The sequence below is a fragment of the Puntigrus tetrazona genome, chromosome 19, assembly GCF_018831695.1.
Source record: "Puntigrus tetrazona isolate hp1 chromosome 19, ASM1883169v1, whole genome shotgun sequence".
NCBI classification, from domain to species: Eukaryota; Metazoa; Chordata; class Actinopteri; order Cypriniformes; family Cyprinidae; genus Puntigrus; species Puntigrus tetrazona.
This window is the reverse complement of record NC_056717.1, coordinates 14,859,363-14,883,040: the sequence shown is the minus strand read 5'-3', so window position 1 is coordinate 14,883,040 and position 23,678 is coordinate 14,859,363. Positions and strand designations below refer to the sequence as shown.

At 37.6% G+C, this 23,678-nt stretch overlaps 1 protein-coding gene across 2 annotated transcripts in view; it reads right to left on the bottom strand.

The window, feature by feature from the left end:
• Positions 1–23,678, bottom strand: part of ext1c (exostoses (multiple) 1c) — a 48,138-nt gene that overhangs the window by 3,724 nt on the left and 20,736 nt on the right. For both annotated transcript variants that reach the window (XM_043218189.1, XM_043218190.1), the window contains 4 exons: positions 5,122–5,215; positions 2,552–2,659; positions 995–1,114; positions 569–701 (listed from right to left, as the gene is read on the bottom strand). In XM_043218189.1, coding sequence (XP_043074124.1) covers positions 569–701; positions 995–1,114; positions 2,552–2,659; positions 5,122–5,215 — 455 coding nt within the window. The remainder of the gene's footprint in view (positions 1–568; positions 702–994; positions 1,115–2,551; positions 2,660–5,121; positions 5,216–23,678) is intronic.

The following is a 23,678-nucleotide window of genomic DNA, read 5'->3' as shown; positions in this document are numbered from 1 at the left end:
AACCTACACTTCATTTAATCGGTAGAAATCTTAGATTTATTTTAGTTACTTGCAAAGACAACATTTACAATTAAATGAAACATGATGAAAGTTTTTCCTTTTCAATTACCTATGTTTAATACTACCAAATAACTAATATATATTTTTTGCAATATGCATGCATACAGTCAAAAAACCACATTTGTTGCAAAATACGCCGTCTACAACCAGAACAGTTACGTATTATAAAACACATTTAAACAAAAAATGCTAAATTCCTAAGACGATAAGTGGGTTCTGTTCAAAGAATAAAACACGCGATGTACAAAAATGAGAATATGTGACAACAACAAAGAATACGAATGCTTAAACACGTTCGTTCATAATGTACTTTTTTCTATTATTCATTATTTGCTTGCATTCAATCAATGCAAATAGGAACGTTCTGTGCAATGGGAAAGATTGTTTCATAGATGCCAACAAACTTATTTTTAACGGCGTAACATACGGCACAGAAAGAAATCTAGTGGTCCGTTCCAAATAAATGTGCACACTACAAAATATCGAAAAAGATTTGGCAGAGGCTTACCGAGGTTTAAGTAATAGAAGGGGTAGTGTGCCAGGTGCGTCGAGTACTCGGGCAGAACCAGCAGCCCTCCAGGTAAGGCATTCCACATGAATTTATTTCTGGAGATGTGCGAGTACACTCTGTCCTTTATGATCTGACGGACATGAAGACGGCAGCATTTAATAAAACAATAGCACCGAATCGCAACACATTTAATCCCTGTTGGTTTTTAAAAGCGACCGTTTTCACCTGCTGGCCAGCAGAGGGCAGACCGAAGCCGTGCTTTTGTTCAAAATTGACAGTTCGTTTGCCAATTAACCTAAGGGCAGGGGACTAAGTATGTGCTAATGATGTATGGCATCCTGCAATGGTTTAATTTCCCCTGACAGACCTTCCTCTCTGTCAGATCCGCCGCCGTATACACATCTAAGCTGACCCGGCTCTCACCTCCAGTGTGGTGAGTACAATCTTGTCCACGGAGGAGAAGTAGGCCTCCCAGAGCATCTGTGTACGCTGTCTGAGAGCCAGCACCCTGTCAATGCCCACAGCCCGCACCGTGGAAGGTACCTGAGGGAACAAAGTGACAAAGAACTCACCGGTGAGGCTAATTGGTGTTCCCATAAAAACAGTATCCAGTTTCTACCTGTCGACCACCTCCACAAACTCTCCCAGCGCTGACAAAAGTGTCGCTACACTAGCCTACCCACCTTATTTTTGTATCGCGGAAGCAATTTATTTTCTGTCAACGCGAGAGGCTAATAACAAAGTGCGGTAAACGGTAAAAACTAGCCGCGTTACTCAAACGGTGCGTTTAGATTCACGACGTTGTATTAAAATGATGTATTAAAATGCCTGTCAGTAAGATTTTGAAAGATGTCTCACCTAGTCCGCATTTATCCGATAACAATACAGTACAAACAAAAAGTTTGTTTCGAAATTTTCAATATCGTTAAAGTGTGATTTTAATTGTTGATCGACAGGTTTTCAGTGTCAGTCATGCAGATATGCTATTTTCTTTCTACTATCGATCATAATAACAGTGCTACTTCGTATTTTCGTAAAAACTGTATTAAGTTTCCCCCCCAGGATTATCTGATTAAAAAAAACAGCACATAAATACACATTAACCAAGTGTAACAAATGCTCAAAAATATTCGTTGTTAGTAGTTGGACATCTCATACATTAACTGCGGTTAACAAATTAAACCTTAAGTATTTTAAAAGTCCGCTAAAGTGTTTTGAAACATGCAGTGTTTTTCTGTGTGCTGACTCTGCTGAAGTAAGTTCAACTGAACCAGGAAGACAGGAGAAGACCCTTTTTTTAATAATCAATAGCGACTCTTTTATATCAAAGCTTAGTAAAACCACATCAGACAGGGTATGACAGCCACAATATTGCTATAATTTAACTCCGATGCATTTCGTGGTCTGAGCTGAGGATGCATGCTATTGTGTCTTTGTGCTGGAGCAGACCGTGCACTCTGTGAAGTTTCGTGTGAAACAGCGCGAAAGCAGGCTTCCTTCCTTTGCCCCAACAGAAACTGTCTGAAACGTTCCCTATGCCCTGTTTAGTGAATTGTGTGCCATTCATCGTACAGAAAATACTAACTCTGTGAACCGATTCGAGGCGTAGGGGACGGGAAACGCCGCGTCTGATTGGACAGAAAGCATGATGAGACGCTGAAATGCAGGGTGATGTGATTAAAATCGCTGATCAAGTCTTGTAAATGCGAATTTCGTCATCATACAGCTTATATATACACTTAAGGCTAACACATTCATGCTAAAAGCCTTTCGATTTCATGTTACAGCTAGGTAAACTTTAATGGCGACGGTCCAAAAATCTATCCGCACACACTTTCCAGACTTCATTCAGATAAAAAAGTACTTGTGCGTGCTATTTTTAACATGCTTTAATTAGCATTTTCTTCCAATCCTCATGTTCCCTCCTCAGAAAAAAAAAAAAGAAGAGACATTCGAGTTCTTCGCGCGAAGGTCCGTTACCTGTAGCAACAGTCTCTCGTCGCCCTCGATGACTGCCTGGTTCCACTGGATGACATCAGAGAAAGGTAACTCCCAGCCATTACTGAGCAACACCGGGATACAAGCGGCCTGTGAGGGATACAACCACAGGAGACGCGCAGTGGCTTAGCCTATAATTAGCATCAGCGTAATCAATTCATCTAATGAAAAACAAAAACACACACACAAGAAACGGGAGCAAGCTCACCCCAAATGCACTGAAAAACAGACATAGTGCATCTGATTTTCCCTTTAGGCAAGGTTATGAGATATATAGCGTGTGATGAAAAGGCTGCTGGTTGTTTAAGAAGTCTCAGAGGGGCCTGTGCATGACTCACTGCTCCCATCCAGCTTTTTTATCAGACACACCGCCAGACAGATGTGTTAATTACCCCATCTCCCTTGCCCCCGAATAGGAGGGGTGAGGTAGGAGAGAAACAGGGGTCCATGATTTATTGAAGCGGAGTTGCTCGCCTTCCCTCTTGTTTACTATTCCATCTTGATGTTGCTCTACTTTTCCTCCCAGATTCCTTGTTTGCCTTTTTTCTTCTTCTTTTCGTCATTCAGCTCGTATTCTGCTCTACAGTGAGATTTTTAATTAAATCACAAGAGAGTGCAATCCTAAGAACGGGCCAAGATCAAACACACCCCCTCTAGCTGTGTGCAGCCATGCTTTCATCCTAAACAGCGTTAGAGGACACAGGGGCGGACAGCAACAAATTGCTTCAGGTGACTGATTGCTACCTTGGCCTACTGAGCCCACAGAGATCCAGGAGCTGGCCTTTGTTTCATGCTCTGGGATGATAGCTCTAGGGCCGCTCGACTAGCACGGATCCCTTTTGGCACTGATCCATTCTGTGGTTGCTTGCACAGCCATTTTTCTAAAAAGAGTGTGTCGAGGAATCAGCACCAGAGAGAGCTTGTGAGATTAGAGAGAAAAAAGGCAGGATCTGGATGATAGGGGTCAGAGGATGTTCTAGAACAGCAGCTCTGCTGTGCCATGTGTTTTTTGTGCAGTACTAAGATTTTTTTAATTTAAATTGATGTAGTTATGATCCGTATACATTTATAAAACAGATTGTTTTGTTGTTAATTGGATGAGCCATATTTGATGCGACTGCAAAAGTCAAATCAGTCACCACTGTTTTATTTTATTAGTATTTTAATTGCCTCATTAAAACAGCTTACAGTCATTTATTGTTTTGTTGATATTCAATATCATGTCAATGTCAATATTTATATATATATATATATAATTAGGCTACAGTATGAAAATTTAAATTTTAATACTATTTTAATTAGTATATATATATATATATATATATATATATATATATATATATATATATATTTTTTTTAACACTATTATTTTTAATTTAATTTATTATTTAATTATATTTTATTAATTTTATTATTTTTAATGGTTTAATTGCCACATTGCTTAGAAACCATAAATAGCCCACAGTTAGGCTAATTATCCAATTAGTAACAGATTAATTACAGTGTTTATTTTGATAACTATGCAAGAATGTTTTAAATAAATTTTTTACACTTTTATTTTATTATTTTATTTGCTTATTTTGTGATAGTTTAATTGTTGCCACATTGCTTAGAAACCATAAACAGCCTGGAGTTTCTTCCAGTCTATCTTAATTTTAGTTTGTTTGGATAATGAAATGTTATTTGATTTTAAATCCGATATCGATAATGTGTGTTCCAAGCACGTCTAGTCAGACTAGACAGAATTCCCAAAAATAGTATTAATGTTTTAAACTGGACTGCAGCATTTACATAACATGATTTTTCATTGAAATCCTTTCAGAATGTGTCTTTTTAGATGCTGTTCTAGTAGCATCCGTCCACAAAAAGATCGACGAGACATCAATGTATCTTCATTACAGGAATATGGATATTAATCAAAAGTTGGCATTGTCATTCACACAGTCTGTAGACTTATACCCACAGCTGAAAAAATGAAGAAGTGTAATGTAACAGCGTAATAGCCCGCCACCTTTGATTTCAAAAAGTTTAGTGCCAGCTAAAATCCCAGTCTTGCCCCTGACTAGGTGCTACTTGGCCTGAAATGTTTGAGAACCTCTGTTGCAGAACTTTATGCAGTGCTAGTAATTGCCAGTTCTTTCTGTGGCTTTGGCTGCCTCCAAAGAAAAGAGATCTATGGAACTCAGACAGGGGCTTATATGGAAAAGCACAGAGGGAGAAAAAGACAGAGGAGTGCCGAGGAATCAGTGTGAGGGCCGAGCTGTCTGCCAAACCCACCGTTCTGTGGATTTATCCATTCAGCACGGCTCGGCAGAGTCGAAGCGAGGGCACCCTCCGTGAGCTTCCGGCCCTTTCACACACACCACCAGGACGCCAAGAATATATGCGCCTGGGAAGTTTTTCCACTCGGCGGCTAATGTGCTGTTTATCTGGGAGACCCCGAGACCTGACTGTTTTCATAATCTACCGAACCTTTCTTGCATCTTCTAAAAGGCTTGTTGAAGCATACTTGGCAGTGTTCAGTTTTCAGGGTCAATTGAAAAATGCCTTACCTGTAAAGACTCCAAGAAACGAAACGACCCCAAGCGCCGACCGCGGGGAACAAGACAGAAGGTGGAGTTGTGGAGCAGCTCTTGATAGTCAAACCTGGAAAGGAAACAGAAATAAATGAAATTAGGTTAAAATATGGCAAGCGCGTGGCCTAGTGCTCAGGATTTGCAACATGAACTGATCCAAAAAGCAACAAAAGTAGGGATGCACTAACATCGTAGGTAAGAATTTTTTAGGCTTTAGATCATTTATTTGGTCAATAACACAGTAAGAATATTAATAAAATACTGAAATATTATTTCATTTTAGAATAGCTGTTTTCTATTGTAATGTAGTTTAAACTGGTTTGGTGCTTAAAGGAATAGTTCACTCAAAAATGAAAACTACTCAACCCCAAACCATCCTAGGTGTATAAGAAGAAAGTCATATACACCTAGGATGGCTTCGGGGTGCGTAAAATTTGGGGTAGTTTTAATTTTTGGGTGCACCATTCCTTTAAGAATTTGGAAAAATGATCATCACTAAATTTTTGTGTAACTCATGATACATTTTCAGAATTTTTTGAAGTTCAAAAGTACATAATGTATTTGAAATAAAAAACATTTGGTAACAGATCAAGTCTTTAATGTCACTTTTGATTAAAAAAAGAGAAAAAAACATTAATTAATTAATTAATTAATTAATTAACCATCCATGATGATTAAAACATTTCTTTAAAAAAAACATTACAGATCGACATATAATATAACATAATATAATTGACACAATTGTTTTTGTCCTCCATCATTTCCTCTTTCTTTTCTCTCTGTGCTATCAATAAAGTGTCAAAGAAGCCGAAAGAAAAGTGAAAAAACACCAACATTAAGGAAACCCATTACCCAGTGCAAAGAACAACCGTTCAAAGGCTGTTTAAAGAGAGGCTCTTTGAGAGCCACACTGGCACTACTCAAAATGCAGCCATGCTAGAAGGGTGTTTTGATCCAAGCAAGCCATCTTTTTTCCTCAAGCTGTCGTCCCTGGCAACCATTTATGGTTTCTAAGAATACGCCGAATCCAGAAGCTTTGTGTGATTGCCACCGCTGGATGATAAGTGAGGGTGAAGGTGGGAAAAACTGCGGTTGACCCACAGTGTGCTAATGAGTATGGAAATTGGGTATTGTGCAACAGATCTGATCCCAGATAGATGTTCTGTCAGCACAGCAAGTGCTGAGCTGCCATCTGCCCTGAACAGAAAAACATTTTATTGATGCAGCCTGACATATTCAATATTAATTGTCTGCTGAAAGTCACAGGAAAAGTAAAAAAAAAAGAATAATGTAAACTGTTCCTCGATGTCGCTTTGGCCGTAATTGTTTTTGTTAATTACAAATAAATCTGAAACTACCGAAATTGCTTTTGGTAGCTGAAATGAGGCGGAGTTAAAAAATAAAACGTACTAGCAAAAAAAGTTGACAAAAACACAGTTGCTAAAACTAAAATTGAATTGAAAATGTAAAAATAAAAACTTATTTCAATATAATATAGTATATAGATAATACTAAAATGATTGAAAATTCCACGCAGGTGTAGCACTGAAATCTGTGGTTAGTTCTTGAGAAGCTGTTTATATCAATCTCCGGCTTTGTATATCTTCTTCTTGTCAACATCTCTGCCATGCCAATGAACTTCTCATTGACACATATAAATGTTTTGCTTCTGGTCGAGATTAAGTGTTAGAACTGCGTGCGTGCTTATTACTGGATATCATTTGAGCCTTGGTTTTACTGTAAGACCCCTCATTTTGCTTGGCTCCGGGTCACTCGTGTGTGGTTAGAACCGTTACAACGCTGAAAGAACCCAATGTTCCCGGTCATCCCAGCAGAACAAGTCCACGCTGCCTGGCCCCGAGTGAAACCTCCAACAGGAGCGTAAACACACTCGTATGAAAGCGTCTCTATCTCCATTTAGCAGGAGGTGTGTTTATTTACCGGAGAGCCAGTGGAGTAAACACCGCTACCATACATCTTTCTGTCTTGGCATCCCCCTCTCAAAGCACTCTGAAAATTAACAGCCAATCTCTCTTTGACCTGCCTTTGATTTTCAGTTATTTCTTTCGACATGCATCATCTTCGAGCGTCCAAACGGAGTGCCTTTTCACAAATAAATAAAAATGACATAGAGAGCTTGTATTAAATTCCTGAACTGAAACCCAGCTAGACTTTTTCTGAAGGTTTTTATTTTGTGATAATGAATGAATGTACATCTTGCTTAATGCACTGGACCCAATATATAAATGGATATTAAATATTAATGTGACTTTGATTGATGCTGTTATGTATGAAGAAAAATGTGTAAATATATGTTTATATATGTTTATATATATATATATATATATATATATATATATATATATATATATATATATATATATATATATGGATATCTTTTTGGAATCTATAAATATATACTGTATGTGTGTGCATTTACATACACATCATAATAACAAACATATATAAACAAAAAACTTTATTTTGAATGCAATTAATTGTTTGAAGCCATTTATCTATTATCTATATATATGTATAAATAAAACTTCTTCTTTCATTATTACATTTCTGAATTGAGCACACTAGATAAACTAGCCTGAGAAAGTGCACTAATGTAAGCAGATCTTCAGAGCAGAGATATTCTGATAGAGCGAGTGTAATGGCTGGTTGTTTACCCTGCAATCATCAGAGCTCTTTACACACTCTGCCGCTGTAAGAGGCTGGATTGTTAGGAGACGCTCTAATCTGCTCTTCTGTTTACTACCTGTTAAGAGAACCGCTGTTTATTAGCTAATACATCAGTCATCTCCGAGTGTCTGCGATGAAGAAAGACGAGGCAGGGCTGGTTTATATGCACAGTGTGTGTATAATGACGCGCGTGGTTGTGCGCGGTAGCTTTGGCCCGCTGCCGTCGCCCACTGTGTGTGTTCTTCCTCTGTCTGCTCTAGTGTATTTTAATGAAGCCATTTAGTCGCAAATAGTGGAACAAATAAATCATTTAACAGTGTTTGGTCTCCGAGAGCTAATAAACAACATTCTCGTGCATTTACCGGCACATGCGTGGAACACGGCCAGTTCTGCTGGGATGTCCAAGTATGCCTTATGAGACAATAAAATGACATAAAACATATCTGTACCGTCATCACGTGGTAATGCGCGCGTACGCTTAGGCTTTTAATGCACCGTCTAGTCACACTTGCAGACTAAATTTCAGTCTGCCACAAAGCTGTCCCGTGACTTTAGAAGCCTTGAATATAGTATACAGACTACTTTTAGCACATTTTCAGGGTTCCCTTTAAAATACAAAAGCAACTCTCCCCATTCATTACATGAAAACGAGCAGTCAGAAGAGGAGAAAAAAATCTTAGGGGTTTAAAATGTTGTGAAGGTGAGTACTTGATAAAAAAGGGGATAGTTAATTACCTGCAGGTTATTTGTTCATCTAGATTAAGAACCTATTTAAGATTGAAGTTTCTGACCCTGCATAGAAAGCAAGGGAACTATCAGGGTCAAGGCACAGAGAAATAGTACGGACATCGTTAAAATAGTCCATGTGACAAAAGTGATTCAAACATAAATGTATGAATAAATTATTCTTTTTTCACTACTCTGCCACCATTAACGGTAAATTGGTAAATTAAATTAATTGGTAAATTATTGCTTTAAGCATTAAGTTAAATTTGAGTAAATGATCAAGCAAAACTTTTTATTTACATTTAAATAAAATATTAAGTAAAATACTTCACTTCAAAAGACTGACGTGTTTCATTCTTAAAAAAGTTTTTTATGTTTTTGAACAAATCAGTTGAATGAATGATTCATTCCTTCACTAAAAAGCTGCATCCAAATATGCATATGTTCGTAATATTGTTTTAAAAGGCAAAAAAAATTATGTGGACGGTATTTATGGATTCATAGTTTCATGAAACAGTCGGCATGTACACACATTCATACAAAATAGAATATCTTTAACGCTCATGGTTTATATACTCACTATGTGATGCAGCTATAAAAATGATCAATTGTTTTGTTTGTTAAAAAGAAAGCGGAAAATTTTAAAAATTCATGTAACAATGTACTTACTACCTTCCTGTGCTTTGAACATGGTAGGTGCACTGCAGTCTATGCAGGGTCTCTGTAGGATCAAAAAGCTTTCAAGTTTCAACAAAAATCATGTTTCACGTTGCGAACATGAGCAAAATCCTTATGTGTTTGAAATGACACGAGGGGTGAGGGTTATATTAATAGCATCATTTTCATTTGTTTCATTGAAGTATCCCTTTAATGAATGTTTTGAACAAATTGACTACATTAATGATTCCTTGACGCGCTATTAAGGAGAATCAAGAGTTTCGTTCCTCGATGAATCAGCATTTTCATTTCATTGAAATGAATTCAAATGCCTTACTCATAAAGACGGTGAGTTGTGGCCACCTACTGGCGTAACAGTGTAACTTGCAGAAAGATTCCCTAAAAAATGTAACCCTGCCCTTGTCTTATCAATAACAACAACAAAAACAAACAAAGCAGTTTCCATTGGGGTGTCTGAGTCTGCTGTGTGTGTTTGGGTTTCCCTGCTAAGTAAACTCAGGGCCATGCCACACACAGTTAAGAATAGATAGCTGCAGGTGTGTGTCTGCTGTTATCTCTGTTCATATATGGCAGACAGTGTGTGTGTGTGTGTGTGTGTGTGTGTGAGCGTGCATGCACAGGCATATGCTCAAGAAAGCACTTGCAGACGTGCTTTTGATATCTACCTTCTCCAGGGGGAAAGTGTATGAAATATTTAAAATAGAATATGGAGGAAATCCCTCTCTCTCTCTCTCTTTCTCCTTTGGCTTCACACCTCGATTTCGCTCTTTACTTATTTCCCGTTTCAGGTTGCTACTTCCTGTCAGGTTAGCTAGTGCCAGTAGCTGGTCTCTCTCTCTCTCTCTCTTTCTGTTATTGAGAGGAGCACTGAGGGGGCAGCTGTTGTGCTGTCTGTGTATCAGAGCCGCTAAACATTCCCCGGCTGCTCAGCTGTCATCAACGGCTGTGGACCGGAGGCCTCTGTGTGTGTGTGTGTGTGTGTGTGTGTGCGTGTGTGTGTGTGTGTGTGTGTGTGTGAAGAACCAGTGTGTGAATGAGTGTGGGTGAAAGAGAGGCTGTTTGTGCTGAAAGTGGTGAGTGTGAAAGATAGCATTCATACTGCTGAATTCTGATTCTGAACTTGTATCTGTGCACTGTATACCCATACAGTATGCATTTATTGTGACTGGCAGAGTTCATTTTTGAGATTAAATGAATGGTTAAATTTAATGTGTGCAATTTTTCATTAAAAAAATAAATAAATAAATAAGTGCAATATGCAGAGGCAACTATGAGTTAGTAATATTGATCATATTGTAGAGGTCATATGATTTCTTTATACTTTTATTCTGCAAGGATGCAATAAATCGATCAAAAACGGAAGTGAACGTTTAGATTTATAAAGATTTGTAATGTTTGGAAAGGTGTAGCTTTCACAGCTATCACAATCAGTGAATCCCAATATCCATAAAAAATATAAAGTAGCAAAACAATTTTCAACAATGATAATTATAATGTATATGCACACCAAACATTAAAAAATATAAAGTAGCGAACCCTTATTTTACCATAATGTTACTGTTTTACTGTTTGCTATAATAAAGGTTTATGCATAAAGAAGATTTATATTTTACATAACGGTTGTTTTTTAACTTTATATTTATCAAAGAATCCAGAAAACAATATATTAAAATATAAACAATAATATGCAAAAAGAAAAATCGTAATCGCTGATAATATTACATATTGCACCAAATAAATAAAAAGCAATTTAACAAAGCAATGATTTTAAATGATAATATTACAGTTTTTGTTGTATTTTTTTTTACTCAAATTGTATTTATTTATTAAATGCTAATATTATACATAGCATAGTTTGTGCATAAAGAAGCACAAACAGTCTGTTCTGACAAAGTCACAGAGGGAAAAATTCTAAAAGGGAGAAGAAAAAGCTTCCCATATCCTAATATCTAAGTCTTTCACCGCAAATGCATCTGTCACTTGGCAGAAGCGAGTCAAATCAGACAGATAGTAACATAGACAGGTTGTGTAACATCCCTATTATTCTCAAAAAGCAATTGCACTTTACAAGGTAAAAGAAAATATGACCCTGAATATATGAAAAAGTGTGGTTAGTTACTGTAACAGGCCAGCACTTGATGTCCAATATAAAATATGGGTCCTGAAGCAAAACCAGTTGATGTAAAGGACGGACTCATACACCTTGCCTTAGGCTCTGTTTCTGTGCTGCAGTTATTGAGGCTTATAAAGCACTGATGCAGAGACTAGACAGATTGAAGCTGTCTCACACACACACACACACACACACACAGATAGGGTGTGTCTTGTCGTCTTTGACAGACAGCGACCAGTGGACCGCTGATCTTCATCTCTCATCCGTTGCAGGGGGACAAAGGTCATGTGTAAATCACTCTCTCACATCCTCTCTCTCTTCTCTCTCTCTCACACACATAAACACGCGCACAAACCCTCTGTCCTTCTCTTGCTGTCTGCAGGATTAGATATTTAATCTGGTTTGTACTGGCCGTGCGTATGTATCGGCATACAATGCAGCTCAGGGCAAAACCATTCAATTAAAATATTCTGTTGGACAGAGAGAGAGAGAGAGAGAGAGAGAGAGAGAGAGAGAGAGAGAGAGAGAGATGGTTGAGGGACATTTTAGATCTCTATTCAAATTCACACTAATCTACATGTAATAAGTCCAAGAACCCATGTAGGACATTTAAATATCAACAAGCTATTATTCTGACAAGAGCTGTTATTTTCTCATCACGTAACATGAAATTAAGATCAGTAAAATTAAACAGCAGACCATTTCACTGTGACATTCTTTTTGGGCTACATTATACATCTCTAGGCTAAAGCGTCACTACAAAGCAGACCAAAATAACGCTACATACCCACAACAGAAATGTATAGGGAACAAGGGTGTGCCTCCACAAGCTATTTCCAGCCCTGGAGTCAGGCAATCTGTTATTATCAGCTCCTAATATATTGTGAACCATTGTGAAGCAAGTGTTACTCATTTTACGTCATCTTACTGAGAGAGAGAGAGTTTGCAGCAGTGATTGCCACAGTATGAGGGACAGCGAGTGATCTGCCTTCTGTCACTCTCTCTAACCAGAGCTCTATTGCTACTGCTTGTCTTCATTCAGTTGTTAATATAGTTTTACTTTGTTTAACAACATAAACAATTTAAAAAGGTGTGCTCTGATCCCAGCTGGTTTAAGTTAGTTGCGATGGTGTTCAGCTGACCAAAATTAGTATGCGTGTGTGTGTGTGTGTGTGTGTACAGTACATACAGGTAGTAACTGATTACATGTAATTGGGTTTACATAATCAGATTCCAAAAATTAAGTACTTAGTTTGACGTTTAATGTTAATAATAACAACAAATTGAATATATGTTCTTTCTCTTTGTTTTATTATACCAACATGGTATCTATCTATCTATCTATCTATCTATCTATCTATCTATCTATCTATCTATCTATCTATCTATCTATCTATCTATCTATCTGTCTATCTATCTCTATATCTATATATATTTGTTATTTTCCATAATTTAAGTCCACTATGTTACATTGCATTTGTTTTTGGGATACGATTTAGCTGGAAATGCTTTGGAAATACAAATGTACAGTCATTTTGAATGTCAATAAAGCGCATTAAACATTAAAACAGGCAGAACGAGAGAAAGAAAGATCAGAGCGGGAGAGAATGAGAGAGAACATTTGTGCCTTGCACACTGAGTCTTCTCTTCCCAAATGATGTCATAAAATTACATGAATTTAAACTAATTACATAAAGTATTCTGGCTTTTACGCAGTGCCCCATAATACTTGATTCTGATCGCTCAGTTGCATCATTCACTGGTCAAATATTTCTAAATATTAACGGTTGCCCATAGCAACATGGTATAAACCTACATAGCTGTGCTAGTGTTCTGTTTTCTATCTACAGTTATAAAATAATCACAAAACCATTATCACAAAATAAATCCCTTTACACCGATATAAGACCATGAAATATTAAAATTAGCATTGAATGCCATGTAACACACACATTAAAGATTTAAAATGCAAGACGATGATGGACATTTACTAAAAAACAGTTGCCCTACGTATCGCTACAGTACAACATTGCGTGTCAAGTGATTTCGATTTCTTTAGGCTCAGCCCCATAAGGCTACAATCCTAGAATCACCCCTAAGTGAAATAAAAGCTTAAATGATCCTCTTGGAGAAAAAGGGACGGTTAAATGGATAAAAGAAAGAAGGCGGAGAGAGTGTGGGAGAGAAAAACAGAGGACCGGTCCAAACCTCATCTTATTATAGCAGAAACTGGATGCCATCTGTGACATGCACAAACACACACACATTCATTCTCTCTTTCTGTTGTGGTTCTTCAATTCTTTCTCCTTCCAGATCCAGTTTTTCTCTCTGTTTCTGGCGCGGTAAAACCCTGGATGTTTGCGGTTTGCTCGTGTGGTTGCGTGTCCGGGCTGATGTTTTAATCTGATCTGACGCTCTTTTTTTTTTGTACGATAAGCCTCTCTCTTTTTTGTTGTGTCACTTTCTGTCACACACTCCAGACAACTTTGGCTGGTGTCCCAGAGCCCTCTGTGAACACACACCTTTCACCCCGCCTGCATTATGAGTCATGCAGCAATGCAGTGACACTGAGAGTCACATTAGCTCCCGCCGCTAACACCTTCATCTGTTATCAGCCTTCAGCACACATTTACACCAACACTATTTAGTGTGTGTGTGTGTGTGTGTGTGTGTGTGTTTTAATGGGATCATATAATGGAAAACTGGATTATTTTGCTATGCTGAAACAAATGATATTATATGGACACAGGCTAAGGTTCACAAATGCAAAGCTCCCTCTGTTCACACAGACTATTTTTTAACGTGAAGCATCAAAACCAGTTCGGTGAGAACACTTCTTGAGAAATAGTGGTTGTCGTGACATGTCGTAACAGAGAGGTCATGGCTTGTTTGATGGGAAATGCTGTAACTACATTATCTGACACATTTTTGCAGGCTTATCCAGAAGTTAGCACCACCCTGTTTCCCACAATAAAAGCCCAGCAGGATTATTCCATTGGCTTTTAGATTATCGCAAAAAATAAGCTCCAACAGAAGATTAGGATTCTTACATGGTTTGTTCAAGATAATATAAAAAAAAATGACCAATTTTTATAAAATCTAAAGCTTAAATACAAATATCACCAGAAGTAAAGAGCTAAAGTTATCTTATATACAAACTATACACCATGGCTGCATGACTTCAAGGTCCCACTAAGCTTCTGACAAATCTTACATCTTTATTTAAACTGTACACGTTTTAGATAGAGTAGTTTGCAAGGTGTGAGTCGATTCTTTTCCTGTTTTAGGACTCATTCTATGGTTTGATCCTACGGTTTGAGGGTTTTACATCTTGCACAAATATAAAAAAACGTGACCGACCAATAAACAGTAAAAAAAAAACCCATTTATAATGGATTCTACTTTTGATAGAAAGTGACAGACCAAGTGTGGTTAATATTACAGTGAATTTACAAGTGAAATAGGCTTATATATGAAGTGAAAGCTGTATATATTTATGTATTTATATAACCCAAGCAACCCCTACAGCATGCCTCAGTCGTTCTTTGTAAATAATAAAGTACATCTTTCAGTGACAACTCCGACTTTGTCAGGCTTGATATTTTTTCAATGGTTGCTAATGTAATGTTTTTTTTTAAAAAAAACATTTTAAATTGTAATGCTGTTGCGTACATTATACAGCAGGTCCACAAATAAAAGGAAATTTGAAATGGCATAAAAGGGAATCTGTGTTTATACGTTTTTTTGGCCATGGTATTCAGCAGCTTTGGCCTAGTTATGATTGGTAATAGAGCAGACCTGGCAACACTGTTCTCCTCCCTGATGTGCACATGATTATGTGTTTGTATGAAGTTTTCAGCCCTGCTTATAGGAAACCGCAGGGCTCAGTTCTGGATCTGGACTTGATGTTTCCCAAAATGTGTCTCAGTATGAAGTCCAGTGTTTCTCTCTGCTAAGCTTTACATTGGTCATCTCTTTCTTCTCTCTCTCTCTCTCTCTCTCTCTCTCTCTCTCTCTCACTCTCTCAATTACGATGGGATTTGAATGAAGATCTTAAGCTCTCTAAGCTGGACTGATACAACCCTCTTCCACCTGATCCTATTACACACACACACACACACACACACACACACACACACAAATTCTTAATTTGAGCCTACAGTATGGAATGTAAACATACCATAATTAAAATAAAATATAGTGACATATTTCTGAGCTAAATCTCTTTTTTCCATGTGAAATATGCAGCAGACAAACACACGTGATGTGTGTTTATATATCTGTACATACATTATGATGAGCTCAAACAAACTGAATAATTAAGCTACAATATTTAGATCGCAAGGTACAGAGAGGTACTTTGATGCCAATGCATGCATGGATTCTGTACATTCCTCTTGTAATTGGTAAAGCATGCAAGCAAGCAAAGTGTTGTTTTAATGTAGAAATATACCTACAGTACAAAAATAAAGCAATAAAATAAAAAAAAGACTTATGGGTTATTCTTAAAACAAATGAAAAAAAAATATATATATATCTATATATATATAAATATAAATATATATATATATATATATATATATATATATATATATATATATATATATATATATATATAGAGAGAGAGAGAGAGAGAGAGAGAGAGAGAGAGATAAAATTAACATGTATTTTTATTTTAAAATGCCTTAATATGTCATGTGATTTTGCTTTTTAAGTACATTTACTTTAAGTAAACTTTTTTTACTCACCAACAAGACCAAAATACCTATAAATACTGAGTATTTTATAAAACGTGTTTCATTAGATAAAAGTGTTTGTCAAATCTCTAAAAATAATAGATGCAAAGGAAAGTGAAATGAAGACAGAGGCAAAAGGCCTGTTACTCACAGACACAGAGGAACGAAAAAGTGGAAAATTTGGGAGAAAATAAACAGACAGAGAGAGGAGTTTGAGAACATCTCAGTTCTTCCTGGTTCTCTGTTGAATTATTTATTGCAAATTTACACATCAATGACCGTCTATCTGTCTCTAGCTCCCTCTTCTTCTATATTTCTCTTTTTTCACAACTATATTGATGTTGATTCTTAAATCTGTTTTCTGAGGGGCTGAATATGCGCTTGAGATTTATGTTACTCCGTGTTTGTGTTTTTATGGTTGTGGGGTAGAGAGAGTGTGTCCGCTGTGTGTACAGAGAGAGTCTATGAGCACACGTGTATTGTAATTGTACATATATTGTGTATGTGTGTCCTTTCGCCATTAAAAGAACAGCATATAACAATGCTAGACAAACGGCTCCTTTCATCCCTCAGCTTTGGGGCCGCCTGAGCCATGCACTCCATTAAAAACCACTCGCCCTTTAAAACCTTGCAGCGTGCAATGCAAAATAAACACCATTTCTCTCATTACATCAGTGCGGGATTCGCTTCATTCCCCGATAATATGCCAGTTAATCCTGCTTTTATTCTTTCAAACACTTAAAATACTCAATTAACTGATTTTGAGCTTAAACAAATAGTGTTTTGAACTTTAGCAGCTGCGCTAACATCAGAGCTCCACTCCCATAGACAGGTGGAGGTAGAATGTCCTGTTTTTCAATCTCATTCTGCTTGTGTTTTCTCTTGAATTATGACGATCTTTGACGTCTCTCATCATGGCATGTGGGGACAAAGTCCTACATAATGCTGTGTGCATTCTTTCATTACAGAGTTTAAGGCACTAAGATCTATTAATATAGGAAAACAAAAACAAAATTGGCAACACCAGTTTAAAGCAGTATAACCCTTATCGTTTTTTATGCTTAAACCCTTTTTTTGTCTTTGACCCATAAACATAAATATAAAGAAAAATATCAAATAAAAAAAAAAAAAAATTGGATAATTTTAATTCTTTTTCCAAAAACAACTTAAACAGAATTTGTAGAACGTATGGCATTTTTACATAAATAAAATGTTTATATACGGTCAAAAAGGTACACATTTTATATTTTATATATAAAAACAAAACAAATTACGGTTTATGCTCAAAATATTATTTTATTTTAAGCATAAATTGAGAATCAGAGAGACATAAGGAAGGAGATGCGGGGAGAGGAAGAGATGATGGGTGGTTGAAGGATAAATACGTTTCATCTGTCACGGTTGACAAGAAGAGGAGGGGGATAAGGAGAGAGAGAGAGAGAGAGAGAGAGAGAGAAATAGGGCTGCAGAGAGATTAAATATCCTGTTTTGAACAGATGAACATGTAGGAGAATCTATCACAAAAAAACGGTTGACAGGTAATTCACATTACTGCTATGTTTTATAGTCCTGACACGTCTCCAACCTGTGTGCCTTAATCATCACATGAAGCTACACCTTTTACGCTTACGGTTTCACCCGAAAACATTAGCCATGTGAAGTTTTCCCATTGACGAAGCCGCTGTTCCTGCGAAAGAGTGCTAACTGGCTAGCATACGATTAAGCCTATAAAATATGTATGCTATCCTCAATAAGACTCCCATTCATTTCTCAGCGGACTATTGAGTCGTCGCTCGAGTAATCACGCTGACCCCCGCAGCTCTGAAAATGACTATTATAGTTCACCCCGGCAGGATACGCTCATTTCTTTGGTCGCGTGACACATCTGTGCTCCTGTAGGCTTTTTGGGACGTGCTTGTGGAAATCTTTTGATTTGTTCCTCACGGCCACAGCTGTCCGGTGGGCTGCCGCGCACGTGTGTGTGTGTGTGTTGCCTGAGCACACGGAGAGGTAGATCGAGTGTGCGACACCTGTATAAACATATTGGACAGATAAATAACTCTATTAGAGGTCGGGACAAGGATAAGTGCGTGTGCGCTCGTTTGACGTCATTTATCAGCGTGGAGAAAGAACAGCGTGAGCTCATACCTTCGTGACTGCCATCCGTCAACAGATATTGGCTGCGTGTTTGTACACACACGCACACACACAGAGCCACCAGTAAGAATGTGAAGAATTCCTTTGGTTATATATGAAGCAGACAGTGAGTCTGACCTTCTGGCTGGATTCTAATGGAGAGGAGCAGGAGGATATTGTTTATCCAGCCTCTCGGAGCTCCAGAACCAGAGGGTTGAACCTGCTCACCTCCTGTCCAGCAGAGAGTCTGGGGTCATGGGAGAGGCCGATGATGACTAGTTCTCAGAGGTAATGGAGATCACAGTGCATCCCGGAGTGCTGTACAGTTTCTGTAACATCTCCGGCTCTGGACTAAATAGCACCCTTTGAGGTTGAAGTGCACTGTTTCCTTGAACATCGTTGCTTAATGTATTGCTATTGTTGTTTCGTTATTCGTATTTAAGGTTCATGCTGTGAAAAACTGCAGAAATCACGAGACGAACGGATCACTTTGTTTCATTGAAAGCCGTTATGTAATGTTTTTTCACATAATAGAAATTTTGGGAACGCTTTACTTGAAGCCTTTCAATGTTATGCATTATAAAAGTTGTTTTAATGCATTAATTATGCTCCTTATAATGCACAGTACAACGTCATGAATAATAGTAACAAAGTTAATCCATTATAAACCTTCATTGTTACACTATGCATTTTAAATTTGGTTATAATTATTTACAAGAAGATGTAATGCATTACAAGGCACATTATGAATAATTACAGTGCATTATATCCGTTAGTAATGTATTATACATAAAGGCTTATGTAAAGTGTTACATAAATTTGATATAAAATTATTTTTCAGGACAATATTTTAATGCAAAAAAACAGTAATATTGTGAAATATTATTAGAATTTAAAATAAATTTTACAATTCAAATTTATTCACATACTTTAGTTTCCAATTTCACATAATCCTTCAGAATTATTCTAATATGCTGATTTCACCTCATGATCAATACTGAAAACAGCCGTGCTGCTTGTTTTTTTTTTTTTGTATAAACTATGATGTATTTTATTTTTCCGGATTCTTTGATGTATAGAATGCATTTATTTGTAACAGAAATGTTTACGTCACGAAGTCACTTTTGATCAATCTAATGTTCTTTCTGTATAAAAGTATTCATTTCCTTCAAAAATGCATAAATGGATCTTTAAAACATAGGTGCAAATACACTGGCGCCTCTGTATTTTAGGAAAGAGGATCTCTGAAAGCAGAGCAATGTCATGTTTGTGAGTCTGTGGTATTAATTATGAATAGTATAAACAATATGCTAACAGTGATGCAGCTTCTGTTTGTTAAATAGGATTCAAAATACATTTAATTCACAACCAAACATCACTCGGAAAGTACACCATGACTGCCAAATACGTACAAGTGTGAAAGTGTACGTGTTTGTGTATAACATGACAGATGGTAGAGGAGCCTCGCTAGTAGCAATTAACACAGACCTTTTCTTTCTCATTATCACTATGGTTACAGAAATCACATCTGTCCAGCTCTGATACAGTGCTGTCACAGTATGAGTCACACACACACACACACACACACACACACACACAGAAGGTGTGATGGCTGCAGTTAATCTCCATCACTAGCTGTTTGTGACGTTGATCAATGCTCACCTCGGCTGCTTGCCACACTTTGTCTTTCACTCATGCAAAAATGATGATATCACATCGTAAATATAAGGCTCTCTTCTCTCTCTCTCTCTATATATATATACATAGTGAAATAAACTCTAATTCCTTTCCAATACATATAAGCTTTTAGCTATAGTCCTCTATAGCACTTAAGATGCTGTCTGCTTATCAGAAAGTGTCTCCTGGCACAGTCTGCATCACATATAACATGCTGTAAATTGCCAACCTGCAACACGCGTATCAAGTCTCTTTCATTGCTGTTCTTTCCAGAGACATGCAGTCTGGCAGCGTTTTTCTGTCCATAAGGATACTCCTACCCACACAAGGAGACATATGTCAATATGACATCACGACGCAGCCTGTGTCAACACCAAATGTGTTGAGTCAGTGCAGTTCAGGGTATGTTGAGGCGAGAAAACACACATACACGCACGCATAAACAAACAAACAAACCACATTCGTTCCCCCTGCGCAAATACCACAGTGTCGACAAAAGCTTGCTCAATTAAAATGCTCTTCTTTTCATAGCTGCTTGTTAGGGTTGAAAAAAAGTTTTGTATGGTTAATCAATCTTGATATCAAACTTTAAAATCCCAATATCGACCTTTTACTGCAGAGTCTGCGACCACAGGGCAAAATGAAGTTATATATTTTATCTGGATTTGCAGTCTGAATATAATGCTCTAAAAACCAGTGTAGTTTGAATCATTTTTAAACGGATCATTTTTCAGTGGAAAAAACAAACAAAGAAAAAAACATTAAGCACAACTGATACGGTGCGAGACTCTTATAAAATCTTTTTTAATGATTAGTTCAGAAAAAAAAACGAAACAAAACAAAAACAACTGAATCTGGCGAATGGACTCCATCACAATGATTACTGAAGTTGATGTTCAGTTTTAATTGTCTCTTAATATTAAACTAGAAAAGTTATTTTAACGCTGGAAAAACCACACACTTCAAAAACGCTTTTTTTCACACTTCAAACCGAGCAGCAGAAAGTCAAAGCAGATCTTTTTCAAGTTAGTTATGGATTTCTGAGCTCCTATTTGAGGCCTTGTTAAAAATTTGGTTTAAAATTTAATTTTTAAAAAGGCTTCATAAATAATGCGTGGTAACGGTGGGAAAAAAAATCAATGTGTGCGCGCACGCGTGTATGTGTGTGTGTGTGTGTGTGTGTGTGCCTAAGCGAGCTGGGGGGGAGTGACTAAAAGCTCACTGGGGCACACGAGTGTTAGCTGGCTGTTTGTTGACATGTAATTGAAGTTGCAGATGAGTGAGTTGCTATCTCAGCTTACTTACAACCCTACACAGACAGAGAGGGAGAAGATGAAAATGAGCTACAAGACAGAGAAATAAGTGAATCAGAGGGAAATGAGAGGAGAGGGAGTGAGGCAAAGCGGTGTCAATTTGCATCAGCTTCTCACTTGTGATCATGATTATGGCATAATATTCACAAAGACGCTAGCATCTATTTAACATCTGCGTGCCATATGGGTGCAAAATAATCCTGTTTTACAGTTCATAATAAGCGTATGTCACATAGCGACAAGTTGCATACTGCGGTACAGTTCAGACAACTGTTTTAGCACCATGAAGGGAAACATGACATAACGCCTGCCATAACTGATCCAAGCCCTCCGGTCAGTTCAAGGGGAGCCAAATTTTCCTTGACTATCTGTAAATGGAACGTTAAGCCCGGTAGCTGCCTGACGAGAGATGTACAGAAATCTCGGGCTCCGTCCTTAATGATCATGATGCTGTTTTTACAAGACATTTTTAACCGATTGAGTATGTTCGTTTTTAACTAGTTCAACATTTCACAGCATGAATGCTGTATTGAGGCATGAGATATTTCACCCAAAAATAATAATTTTGTCATTATTTAATGACCCTCATTTTTAAGACATTTATTACTTACTTTACTTTTGCATGTGAAACATAAAAGCAGACATTTTGATGTTTTTAAGGGATGGTTTACCCCCCAAAAAATAAAAAAAAGTCTGTCTCCCTCAAATCAATGGAAGAAATTAATTGTTCAATTAAGTAAATTTTTTTTTTCTTTGCACACATAAGGCATTCATGTAGCTTCGTAAAAATTTATGGTTGAACCACATGGATGTCCTTACTACCGTTTCGGGCCTTAAATGTTGTAGTTGCATCTCACATTTGAAGAAGATTCATCAGAAGACTTTGCTGTCTGAAAAAAGTTACAGTTCTTTCACTGGGGGAATACGCTAAGGTACAAAAGTAAAAAGGTACATCTTTGTATCTTAACTACCAATAACAGTACATTTTAGTAACTTATATGTACATATTTGTATCTTTTCATTTTTGTACCTTAGAGTACTGCCACAATGACGCTATATAATGCTGTTTGGAATGACATGAAGGTGAGTAATTAATGAAAGATTTATAATTTTTTGGGTGAACTATCCCTTAACAGTTTTTTTTCTTTTTTGTCCAAACAACTACTTATCAATTATTATGTACAATTGATCATATTTAGCACCCAAATGTGTTTCTCTTATTTGAGAAAATCAGCATGCTTGTCCTCACCAGGGCTGACAGCCAATCAATAAACTTGATTTGTGATTGAATGGCCGTGGCGGTCCCGGAGTCAATTAGTAAGAGTTCGGCCGGCCGTTGGGCAAACGGTCCAAAAGTAGAGTACAAGAAGGTCAGCGGCGAGTCTATTTGCATGTAGCATTTGTAAATGTCACCCATCATTCAGGCTGTAAACACTGCTCTTGTTTTTGCCCACGCTGGCAGTTGAAAAAGCCTAGTTGTGTTCTATTCTAATGGAAAATTCAGGGTTGATATATTCAGCCGTCAGATGGCCCATTCCCCTGGACGACATTGAACTATTCATGCATGTACATCTCAAAATAATCCACCCAGCCTTACGGTCCAGAATGTGTCCCTGGGTTTCCACCTTAGGGAGCTTAGACTGTTAGATGTGAAAAAAATGCAGCTTGCTATATTTAAGAGCAGGGACAGTTGTTTAGTTTAGCTTTTCAGTCAACAGACGGTTTGTCTCGCACTGACGCCGCTTTGGCTTCCGATAGGTCTTCTAAAAGCAATTAGGCTCAAACGAGAGCACTGAGCAACCTCACACTGGATCAATGCATTACTGTATGAAAGAGCCCCGTTAGAACATTCTAGAGTGAATGAAACTTCAGTTTCTTTCCATACTGATGCAAGTGAATCTAGTCACGGTGAACGGAGGGTGGGTGGGCGAGTGTGCCCATAAATGAGAAACAACTGGCAGGGTGCCAGACATTCACAGCTTGGCACTGTCAATCACCACTTCTAGCGTAGCGACTCTCTTCCTCAGTGTTTTCCGTGAGCGTGTGCGCGATGCACCATTACACACATCATTCACGCTCTTCCGTGCTACTCCAGCCGCCGTGTGCCAGGCTGCCTTGTTAAGTAGAATGTCCAATTAATTGAAAGCAGCCTGATGCGGGCATCAGTTTGTGCATTAGCGCGCTGACGTCCGTGGATAAACCAAGAGTTGCACACTCCATTTCAACAGCCTTCAATTATTCCAAGAAGGAAGGCAGGGGAGCAAAAAAAAAAAAAAAAAGCAGCCGAGCACTTCTGTGAAAAATGACCCACAGCAGGGCTTGTTTATGAGTCTGAGAGCTTGTTTGGAATAGCGTGAGGCTGATTTGAAGCGTAAAGGGAACCTGTCTTTTCAAGGGTCACTGGCTACTGTACGCAAGGCTGTTCGAGCACTCGTAATGCAAAAATCATATAGAAATATGAAGCTT